The following is a 12,495-nucleotide window of genomic DNA, read 5'->3' on the forward strand; positions in this document are numbered from 1 at the left end:
TACTGTTTTGTTCAATTTTATTATAACTGATGATATAGGCAATTTTATTTGAGATAGCGGGAGGCATTATGGTAACCATTGTTGATCACCTTTTATTCTGTTTTTACTTTATCTATTATGTCCACCCTTTTGATTTAACCGACTCTGTTCTGTTATGTCACATTTGGTTTTACTGTCTTCCACAAAAAGTAATAAGAACTGTGGGAGCAATAAAACCCAAAAAGTGTAATAGTCATTGTACAAAAGAGAGGAAAAGTAAGTGCTCTAAGTGGTATAACTGCATGTATATTTAAGTGTATAGGATAGACAATGATATTACTGAGTTTTGTTGGATCATTGAACAGAACTCTTTGCAGTCTCACTGTTTGAATGTCTATATGTTTTGATCTTGTAACTTGAACAAATATTTCTAAGATGACAATATGTAATCCATTAACTGGTGATTTCCTACTGTTTTTTTTTCCCTGAAATTCTGTATAACTTGTACCCTTTTTTTCCTTTTTTCTCCTTAAATAAAAAAAAAATGGGTTTCTGAGAGTATCTAAAGACATAAATTTTTTAAAAAGGAGCACAAGAGAATGAAGGAAACCTTGACTGAGCAATATAGAGAAGAATTAGAATGCATGAAACAGACTCAAAGAAACCTAGGAAATTAAAAACTCGAAAGTTGACAAAATTGCTTGAAGGAAACTGAAGATAGACTTTCAGACCTTGAAGACAGAATGGCAGGTAGCAGTTGCAAAAGGAAAGATCTCTTAAAAATAACAAGAAACCAGGAAATAACAATTCAATGGTTGCAAGAGGATGCAAAGAAAAATAATATGAGTGATATCAGCAAAACGCAGGAGTCAACACAAATAGCATAGACTATTTACAGAAATAATAGCAGAGAACTTCCCAAGCATGGGAAAGGCATCTGACATACAGATAAATGAGGCATACAGAACTACAGATAGCCATAACCAAAGTCAGTCTACATCCAGACATATAATAATCAAGATCCCAGAAATTCAGCACAAGAACTGTTAGAGAAACTGTTAAAGGCCTTTAGAGAAAAGAAACAGATCACCTATCATGGAAAACCCATCAGAATCACAACAGAATTCTCAACCCAAACTTTCAACTCAAGAAGTATTTCAAGTCCTGAAGGAAAACAACATCCAACCCAAACTGATATACCCTGAAAAATTACCTTTCAGAATTAATCTAGAAATAGGATACTTCCATGACAAAGAACAACTGAAGGAATTCCTGACCATCTAACCAACCCTACAGAGAGTATTCAAGGATATTCAAGAGAGAGAGATGAAAATGACTACTGTGAAAAATAGGGAGCCAGCGACAGGAAAAAAGCATAGAAAAGATGAACCAGTACATGTTGGCCTTAACCATTAATATAGACGGCCTTAATTCACCAATAAAAGAAACATGGGCGAGAGTGGATTAAGAAACAGGATCCATCAATGTGTGGTATACAAAAAACACATTAACTCAAAAGGAAGTTCATAGACTGAAAGCCAAAGGGAAGAGAACAATCCTCCATGTGACAGGGAACCAGAAACAAGCAGTGGTAGCTTGCCCACCAACCACAGAGTGGCTAAGTAAGATGTGGTAGTTTAATACAATGGAAAGCTCCTGAGCTACAGAAAAGGATAGTCATTAGGCTCTTGTAGGTAAAAGGATACAACTTGTGATCACACTCTTGGGTGAAATGATTCAGACTCACATGGGTAAACATCATGTTATCTCTCTAGTATAAAAAACAGAAAGTGTTAGTGTGATCCAAAATATACAATAGGCATTGTGAAAGTGAAAGGGGAAAAGTGTCTAAAAAAGGAAGGAAGTGGCCATTGTTAATTCCCAATTATCTTGTTTTAAAGTCCTGCATCATTTTCATTGTTTGGTTTGGTTTGGTTTGGTTTGGTTTGATTTTATTATATTTGATGGCATGGGCAGCTGTTTCAAAGATAACAAGATACATTGTAGCCATTGTTGATTTCCTGTTTTCTTGTTTTGAACTTCGGTGTTGCTTTCATTGTTTTGATTAGTTTTATTCAGTTGTGTATTGTTTGATTTTTTTTTTTTTTTGAGTCTGATGGTATGGGCAGCTATTTTGAAGATAACAAGAGGCCAAGTTATAGTAGCCATTATTGATTTCCCATTCTCCTGTTTTGAAGTTCTGTATCACTTTCACTGTTTTGTTTTGATTAGCTTTATTCTGTTTTGTTTGGTTTCATTCTCTTAAAAAATCTTTTATCTATGCCTATGTCTTCAAGAGTTTTGCTAATTTTATCTTTTTTTTTTTTTTTTTAAATCGGTACCGGGGATCAAACTCACGACCACCTTCTTTCAAGGCAGGTTCTTATGCCGCTGAGCTAAATCCCTAGCCCCCGCCAATTTTATCTTCCAGCAGATTGTTTCTGCTTTGATATCTAGGTCTTTGTTTCATTTTGATTGTATTTTAGTACGTGGTGAGAGATATGGGTCTTGTTTCAGTCTTATGCATGTGGATAGCCAGTTTTCCCAGTACTCTTTGTTAAAGAGTGTGACCTTCCTCTAGCATGTTTTTTGCTCCTTTGTTAAAAATCAAATGACTGAATGTGCCTGTATTATTTTTGTGTTCTCTATCCTGTTCCACTGATTTTCACAGACCTGTCAATAATTTTAAGTGATTACTGTTTAAATCAAGGCTAATTACAGTTGTACTTTGTTTCCCTTTAAAGTTGATGCTATTAATTGAAATCTGATTTTCTGACTTATCTATATTGTATATTCAGTCTCTAATTCTGAACATTAAGAGTCTTATTAATGACAAATTTATATTCACAAAAATAACTCATAGGAATGCTTTGGAAAGCAAAATCACATTGCAACATTTTTGCATGTAGTGCTTGTAAGACATGGCCCTGGACCAATTTGTCATTATTGGGTTTTATTTTTAATGTCAAATACAAATTAGCTATGTCTGTGACTTCATATGCTTCATATGCTTGCTCTGTTTCTTCTTCATCATCCGTAGCCATCATTACTACAGTTAAGGTTAATCTAGTGATGAAGTAAGAGACTTGTTCTGAGAATATTACAAGAATTACCTCATTTAACTTCACAGCTGCCCTAGGAAGATTACTCTTTTAGAAATGGGGAGCATAAGGCAGAGAGTTGAGAAGAATCCTGTTCAATTTCCAGTGCTATTGAATAGTGGAGTCCATAATGTGAACCCAGGAGTCTACACTGCCTGTGTTCTGAACTCTTATAGTATGTCTGCATTGCCACTTGTTAAACACTCTTGTGTTATATCCAATGTGTTACAGGATGATAGGTCGTTGCAGAGTGCCTCACTGTGATTTCAGTGAGTTGTGTGTGATGTATACATTGTTGTATCCATGTAACTCCTTATCAAAGTGGTTATAGGAGTTAGGCTGGAGGCTGATAGCACATGTTGGTCATTATGCATTCTTCCTAATCAGAAAACACTTTTTAAAAGAAATTTCACTGAGTGGCTGGAGTAACTGCTATTTCATGTGTCAGCCAGAAGCAATAATGATTTGGCTTATCTTTCCGTTGTTCTGGAGACTCATGGCAAGAAGACCAGAAAATGTTGGACTGAATGATCAAACGATGGGCTATTTCAAGGTTATTGAAATCAAACTATTGAAAATGTTTGGAGTAATGTGTATGTTTAATAGAAATTCTTGACAGAGTAAGCAGCTTGGCCTTGCGTGTGCCACGTGGCAAGCACTCAGTAATGACTTGTCAAGCTTAAAAGTAGTTTCAGTGTTATTTGGTCATGGGCAGTCAACACAGATGCCTGATTCCTCAGTTTTAAAATGAGAATTTGGAACTAAATGCTTTCAGCTCCAAATGTTTATCAAATACAGAATAAGCACATGGTTTAAATAAAGCTTTTTCTCTCCCTTCCAGCTTGAACAGATGGATTTGGAAGTCCGAGAGATACCACCTCAAAGTCGAGGAATGTACAGCAACAGAATGAGAAGCTACAAGCAAGAAATGGGGAAACTGGAGACTGATTTTGTGAGTGAAATCTCCTCCTTTGTTATACTTACTAATTTTTAAGCTGAATTTTCGCTTATGTTTTCTTTTGTTATCTCTTTGTGCCTTAATGATTGTTAAATGCATAGTTTTCAGTAGCTGACAAAAGAGAAGCAACATTTTCATTATTTATGAATTAGAGATCTAATGGTAATAGTGATAGTTTTTAATGGAATTTAAGGTATGTTGGATTCAATATTCATGATAGATCCAAATGACATAGGCCTTTGGGTCTGAATACCAATAAATACCATTCTTAAGAATTTTACCATCCTATATCTGGCCTCACAGAGTGTGTACCCTCTAAGATGTGGTGCCCACAGACAGACTTCAGGGGCCCCAGATCTTCTGAGAGTGTGTGCTTATTTTTGGATGCAACTTTCTAGGTGCATTTTTTTCTGGAATAAGCTCCTAATTTATTTAAAGTATATGTTATATCTCCATCAAAAAGATAAAAAATGCTACCTGTACTTTTAGTTAATAATTTTTTTTTGTTACCAGGGATTGAACTCATGACCTCGCGCTTGCCAGGCAGGCACTTATGCTGCTGAGCTAAATTTCTAGCCTCAGTTAATAATTTGAATAAGTGATCATTTATTCGATTATGCCATGAGAACATTTAGTTTTTCCTACATGTCAGGCTTTCAACTCTATCCATTTTATAGCAACTTTAAAAATATAAATTTAGGGCCAAGCCACAGCTTCCTGCCGGGAACAGTGAGTCGGGCAGAGCTGCGGAACCCCGTCCCAGCCTGGCGGACCTCTCTCCCTCACCTGGGGAATACTTCTCAGAATCAATAACTGGGATCACCTCTTATTAAAAAGTTTCTTCATGTCAAAAGAAATCTCCAGCATAGTGAAAAGAAAACCTACAAACTGGGAAAAAAATCTTAGTCAACTGCCCCTCAGACAAAGGACTTCTGTCTAAAACATATAAAGAATTGAAAAAAATCAGACCCCCAAAATTCAAAGACCTAATCCAAAAATGGGCATCTGAGATGAATAAACAATTTTCAGATGAAGAAATACAAATGGCAAATAAATACATGAAAAAGTGTTCATCATCATTAGTTATTAGAGAAATGCAAATTAAAACCACACTGAGATTTCATCTCACTCCTGAAAGAATGGCCAGGATCAAGAAAACCACCAACAACAAATGCTGGAGAGGCTGTGGGGGAAAAGGAACTCTACTGCACTGTTGGTGGGAGTATAGACTAGTGCAACCATTGTGGAGGTCAGTCTGGAGATTTCTCAGAAAGCTGGGACTGGAAGCCCCATTTGACCCAGCTATTTCACTTCTAGGAATATTCCCAGAAGAACTGAAAGCATCATACCACAGTGATATATGTGCACCCATGTTTATAGCAGCACAATTTGTAATAGCCAGATCTTGGAAACAACCTAAGTGTCCATCAACTGAGGAATGGATAAAAAAATTGTGGTATTTTTATACAATGCAGTACTACGCAGCTACAAAGAATGATCACATTGAGATATTTATAAATAAATGAATGCAGCTTGAGACCATACTCATAAGTGAAATAAATCAAACTCACATGTATAAATACTGAATAGTTTCCCTAGTGTAAGAAATGATAAGAATACATAAAAAGTAGGCGGTAACCATGATTCCCAATCATATTGGTTTGAAGCCATATGTTTTCACTCATTAATTGGAATGGTTTTAACCTGGGTTGTTCAATTTTAGTATCTGTAATAGTACAAATAGCTATTTTGAAGAAAACAACACATCATAAAAGCTAGTGCTGATTTAATAACATCTTGTTTTGAAGTCCCATCAAGCTATTGTACATCGGTTTCCACTAGTTTTAACATGTTGTATCTTAGTATATTTTACTATATGTGATAGTATAAACAAAATTTTTTATAGGCAAAGAGATAATATAGAAACTATTGTTTGTTTTCTGTTAGCTGGTTCTAAATACCCTGTAATTCTTTCATTCTCTTGAATGGCTTCACACTGTCTTGATATGCTTGATGCTATAGGATACAAAGTTATACTCAAATAATTCAAGGAAAGAGGCACTGTGGTGACTACTATTATGTTAGGCTATCTGGTAGTGAAACACAATGATGCTTAAGTTGTTTGGTTCTGACCTGTGTTGTTCTGTTACAATGTCCTCTTTTATCTCAATCTCCCCCCATTTTTAAAAATAATCTATTTTTTATTATTTTTTTTAATTAAGGGAAAACTAAATTAAAAAATAGTGGGATATATTATAGTAACTTTTTTGTTTTCCTATTAACCTGATTTGAACCCCAGTATTGCTCTCCCCATCTTGTTCTGTCTGATTTTACTATATTCTATTTTGTTTGATAGTATCAGGTTTGAGGGTATAGGCAACCACTTTGAAGGCAATAAGATTTACTATGATGCCCATTATGGTTTGACTATTATCTTCTTTTGAAGTCCTGTAAGGTCTCCAGTGTAGGTTTTATTGGTCTTGTTCTATACTGTTTTGGTCAATTCTATTATACCTGATGATATAGGCAACTCTTTTTAAAATACCAAGGAGGCAGAATGGCAACCATTTTTGATCACCCGGTATCTATTTTTATATCATGTACTATGCCCGTCCTTCTGTTCTAACTGACTCTGTTTTGTTTAGTCACATTTGGTTTTATTCTCTTCAAAAAAAGTAATAAGAACAGTGGGAGTAATAAAACCCCAAAAGTGTAATTGTTAATATAAAAAAGAGAGGAAAAGAAAGTGGTCTAAAGGATATAACTGCATGTATATTTAAGTGTATAGGATAGAAAACCATATTACTGAGCTTTTGTTGGATCATTGAACAGAACTGTCTGCAATCTCATTGTATGGATGTCTGCTTTGTATGCTTTGATTTTGTAATTTGGACAACTGTTTCTAAGATGACAGTGTGTGACCTGTTGCCTAGTGATTTCTTACTGTATATTTTTTTTCTTGAAATTCTGCTTGTACCCTTTTACTGCTTTGTTTTTTTTATTTCCTTTCTTTTTTCTCTTTAAATAAATATAAATTTAAGTAATACTAATATCTTTAATTAAAGTAGAAAGAACACAACTAAGCAAATTCTACATTTGCTTATATCTAAAAGAGTGCAAAACAGAGTCTTATGGGGTTATTTGCACACACATGTTTAGAGCAGGATTTTCATACTACCAAACAGATATAAGCAATTGTAGGTGAATGGCTAAACAAAATGTTTCTATACACCGTGGAATATTATTCAGCCTTGAAAAAGAAAATCTGACACATGTTGTAACATGAATGAATCTTGAAAACATTATACTACAGGAAATGAGTTGGTCACAAAGACAGATACTTTATATTTCACTTCCATGAGTTATCTGTAGTGATCAAATTTAAAAAAACAGTAAGTAGAATGGTAGTTGCAAAGAGCAGAGATGGGCAGAAGGAAAAATTGTTTAATGAGTATAGAATTTCATTTTTACAAGGTTGAAAGTCCTGTCGAGTAACTAAACAATACGAGTATATTTAAGATTAGTAAACTGTATGCTTTAAAATGGTTAAAGAAGCATATAAAATATTTATAAAAACACTGCTAATACTAAAAGGGTAAAGAAGTTAATGCAAATAGTCTCTAATCGCTCTTACATAGGCTAATGCAGGGAATTAGGGTTTTAGTAAATAAATGTAACTCGCAGAAAAAAGAAGATGCATGTGAAAAAGACCCGCGCCTTACCTATGAGTGACAGATGCCGTGTGCTGCCACATAAGTCGGCTGTGTTTCTGAATCTGGGCTCAGGGTCACACACCAGGAAGCCAGGACCTGAAGGAAGGGTCTTCCCAGTCTGGGCCTCCCTTAGGCGCTGCGTCTTTGGAGGTCACGCTGGCTAGGCTGCACTGTACCTTTCTGCATAGGAGTCTGGGCGCAGGGTGATTTGCAGTCACATGTTTATTTTATCATTTTAGTGGGTATTTTCCACAGAGGTTGAGGTGGGCTCCCTGCGTCATTGTGTCAGTCAGCTTCCCGTCACTGTGACAGATGTCTGAGTAACCGACTGTAAGGAGGAAAGAATTACTTGGGCTCACAGTTCAGAGGCTTCTGTCCCTGTTCAGTTGGCTGTTTTTGGATTGAACCCAAAGCAGAGCATGTTGGTGGAGAGTATGCTCACCTCATGGCAGCTAGGAAACCAAGAAAGAGACTGGAGAGCACAGCATTTTCAGTGTCCTTGTCAAGGTCACCCCCCAAGGACCTCCCTTCCTTGATCGACTCCACTTTGTAAGATTCCATCAGCTCCCAGCAGTACCACGGCTGGGATTTGCCATGTGGGCTTTGGGAGGACATTTATGATTCAAGTCATTAATAGGCACCTTGATGCAAATGCCTATTAAACTGTGCTCTTACTAATAAAAAAATGGAATCCACTATGGGCTGAATTCAGAAAAGAAATGTACATACTCAGTTTCTGTTCTGTGCACCAGATGAAACCTTCTCTAACTGCTTTGGTCGAGGATGGTTTCTCTCAGGAAGTCTGGGGGAAATAGGATTGATTTAAGAGTTTGATAACTCCAATTTTATTTTTATGGAATTGTTTTCCAAATACAGCATCTTTTCCTAGTGAGTTTTAGGAAAACTAAGTATATTAGTTTGCTACTGCTCTCAAAACAACACAACACAGTCTCAGTAGTTTAAACAACAGAAACTTGTTTTCTCATAATTCTGGAGGCTTGAAGTCCAAGGTCAGGCTCACTTCTTTCAGAGGCCTCTGCGTTTTGTTTGTAGATAGCTCCTCTCTGTTTCTGCAGAGCTTTCTGCAAGTACCTATGTCCTAATTTTCTCATTTTATAAGGATATCAGTCATTGAATTAAGGCCCATAGTGTCCTCCTTTTAATGTAATTACCTCTTAGAAAACCTTATCTCCACACACAGTCCCATTCTCAGGACTGGGGATTAGGGCTCCCACATAGAAGTTTACAAGAGGTACAACTCAGCCCTGGACACTGCTTAGTTTTAACCTTTCCTTTTTAAGGTTTCTTTCAAAGTTAAATTATTTCTATGGCTTACTATGTCGTCTAACCTGTTGTCCAATCTACTTTGTTTCCTAAAGAGTTTAATACCGAGTAGAATCTTCTGGCATCTTTTATTTTAGGTATTTGGAAATTCTGTTGTTAGCTAAGTGTATTTTTTATTATAAAGAAAAATGGAAGCAACAACTATGAACTTAGGCTCTAGGCTATTATTAAATATGCATGTATGATATATATATATATATATATATGCGCCTATACAGTACATGAGTATATCTCAAGAAACTATCTCTACAGCTTTCTTCTCCCTTGTCAAGGCATATTTCCCCCCACTAGCACCATGTCCATTATACAGTGATTTATAGTTTATGATGTATTTTAACATGCATGATTTCAATCCTGATATGAAGAGTAGACAGGAGATGTAAGTTACATCCTCATTTACGCGTGATACAATCAGACTGATGAGAGACTCCAAGTCTTTCTACCACAATGAGTCAGACACTGTCCTAGGTGCTGGAATACAGCACTGAACAAGATAATTTTCTGGCTCTCGTCGAATTCAGATTCTGTTGGAGTAAAAAATATCTACTAGAGAATATACTGAACAAATAAGCAATACATATAAGTTATAATTGCAGTAAGATAATCAAGAACTGGATAAACAATAGTCCCAAGGGTGATTGTGGGTGTTTTTTGTTAGAGTGTTCTCTCCATGGCTTCCATGAGAGCAGAGAGGTGTGTGTGGTTGTGGAGGAAGGCAGGAGAAAGCTCTGTTAAGGCCCTGCGGGCTGTGGCAGCGCTTGGGTTTACTCCTGGTTGCAGGAAACCACTAGAGATCTGAGACAGGCTCTTGCTGTGGCCCAGGCTGGGCTCAGCTGCTTCTCCGACCGCAGCCCCTGGGTCACGGGGACAGCCGTACACTCCCGTCCCCAGCTCGGTGACAGTCCTGTAACTCTTGTTTTGCAGCTTTCCTCATTTTGCCTCACCATATCCCATGACATATTTGAATAGATTCTAGAAAATACTTATGTAATTCCCTTGATTATTTCTTTTTTGTACTTATTTTTAAGAGAGAGTATTTGCCCAGGATTCTGCGGCCGTCTGCACTCCTCCACTCTTCTCTGATGCCCTCTCAGTCACTCCAGTGCTGAGCTCTCCCCAGCTCGGGATTCCTCTCCTTACTACTTAGTGGACTGCTCTTCCCCAGAGTCTCTTACACAGCGTTACAGTTTGCATCCAGATGTTTCCACAGAGCTTCACGGGCGCTCATAGCTGGGGCTTTGTGGAGGGACTGGGTCATGTGTGTGTGGCGTTGGAACAGCCACTGATTGGCTTAACATAGTTCTGGGTGTGGCTGAGCGGATTTACTGCAGCAGGAAGCGCCTCCCTGGGTGTAGTTAACACCAGCTCACAGACTTGTAGCCTAGTAATGGGTGTATGATCCTGGATTGATCTTCTGAGTAGTTTAGTGTAGTTATTGGTGTGACTCTGTGGATTCACTGAAGACAAAAGGCCCACCCTCTCTGTGAGTGGCACCACCAAGAGCCTGTGGCCGTACTGCAGTAGAGGGAGCGAGAGGCTCACTGCTTGCTGCTTCCTGCCTGCCCTACGATGGACTATTTCTCCTCTGCTGTGTTGCTGTGCCGTGCTGCCTTGCCTTGGTTTGAAACCTCTACAAGCTGTGAGCTAAAATAAACCTGTCCTCCTTTAACTTGTGGATGTTGGAGCAATGAAAAAGTAACTAAGACAGTAACACCTACTTCCTATAAGAACTGGTCTTTTCAGAGTTACCTCTAGTTTTTCCCTATCCATAACATCCCATGTCTAATTGGTCACTAAGCATTAGCAGTCTTGTCCCTTAAATATCTCACTGATTCACGTCTACTACTGGGAACCTTTGTAGTTTCTCCATCCAAGTGATTGTAGTACTCTTTCCTACCTCTGGTCTTCGCCTCCTCTAAGCCACCACACATCCCAGAATTATCATTTTAATATGCTGGCTGGAAAACAGCACGGTACACTACTGCACAGAATCCTACAGTCCTCATTGTCTGATGCATAAAACCCAGATCACCTTCTCAGCTTTTCAGTCATGTAGCAGCTTATCCTCATACCGCCTGGGCAGCACGTTTGTTTACACACGGACTATCTCAAGTATTGGTCAGTCAGTATTGGTCAGTCAGAGCAATTGATTCTTGTGTTGAATAAGTTTGATAAAATTGTTATTTTTGCATTTTCTGTTATAAAAATTAATGAAAAAACATGTAAGCTTTGGTCATCCTGTATTTAAATAACTGTCTAGTAAGCAGTTAATCTCTTCTATTGTAGCAGTTTATTTTATGCTTGATGATATGTCTCCTATATTTCTGTAAAGCTAGATTTTAGCATTTCCCTTAAGATACAGTGTATCTCAAACTTTTTAAAAAAATAACCTTCTTAGGAAGCTATTTTCTTCCTGCCCCACACTTTTCTGCCCCAGAGACTCCCACAGGCTAGGCAATGGTTCATTACTAAACAGTAAATCCAGCCTGGGCATTCTTTTCTTTTCTTTTTTTGGTGGTACCGGGGATCAAACTCATGATCTCGAGCTTGCTAGACAGGCATTTACTCCACTGAGCTAAATCCCCAGCCCTGGCATCCTTTTCTTAAGTACCCTTCTTTTCCCCTGATGAAATGTTAATATTGCATACTTTATATTTATATATCTATGTATTATGACTCTTTGGAAGGCCACAAACTTTGCAGTAGCTAAGATTCTGCATCTTGCCAAGAACTGTTTTTTGCCCTTGTAGGCATGACACTGACTTTGTTGACAGTGCGTGCATTAGACAATGCTGAGCTTCATTCAGTTAGTAGACGATGACTGCGCAGATGAGATGGTGCTTCTAAGCGTTATTGTTAAACTTTGTCAGAACCCCTGCTGTCTCTAATTAAGGTGTGGCTTCATTCAGGTGACTAGAGTGTTCCTTGAGTGCTCTCCACTCTTTTTAGTGGGATTCTGTGTTTCTGTGGTGGGTAATCACCAGACTCTTCACTTACCCCATAGCTTGTAAGTTCATTTTCAGCTGCAGACCATGTCCTGGATTTCTGGAGCTCCTTCTCTGCCTGGCTTACACTGTTGAATTTCACTCATCTCATCAGTACTAAACTCCAGTGTCTGCCTCCTAAGTTCAGCAATGTGTTGTCTTCTGTTTGGCATCTACCTCCATGGGCTACAATCTGAGTACTGCACTTCTACACAGCACCAGACAGAGTTCCGCTGAAGGATAATTTCATGTGTTTTTCTTCTCCCAGAGATTGTAGTCTACCTATTGTCTAACTTTTAAAACAATTGCTTCACAATGTTTTATCCATTCTTATTGTCCATTATTTAAAGCTAGAGAGTTAGTTTGGTATCAGTTAGGAGGCCTTGACTAGAAATGAAAGCTGATGTAAGGTTGAT

At 37.7% G+C, this 12,495-nt stretch overlaps 1 protein-coding gene across 12 annotated transcripts in view; it reads left to right on the forward strand.

Annotated features, from left to right (window-relative positions):
- The window catches only part of Vti1a (vesicle transport through interaction with t-SNAREs 1A), a 370,470-nt gene that overhangs the window by 18,465 nt on the left and 339,510 nt on the right, over positions 1-12,495 (forward strand). For all 12 annotated transcript variants that reach the window (XM_013158219.3, XM_003475211.5, XM_013158218.3 and 9 more), the window contains exon 3: positions 3,922-4,032. In XM_013158219.3, coding sequence (XP_013013673.1) covers positions 3,922-4,032 — 111 coding nt within the window. The remainder of the gene's footprint in view (positions 1-3,921; positions 4,033-12,495) is intronic.

The sequence above is a fragment of the Cavia porcellus genome, unplaced genomic scaffold (assembly GCF_034190915.1).
Source record: "Cavia porcellus strain 051 isolate PalLab524CR breed Dunkin Hartley unplaced genomic scaffold, mCavPor4.1 scaffold_2, whole genome shotgun sequence".
NCBI classification, from domain to species: Eukaryota; Metazoa; Chordata; class Mammalia; order Rodentia; family Caviidae; genus Cavia; species Cavia porcellus.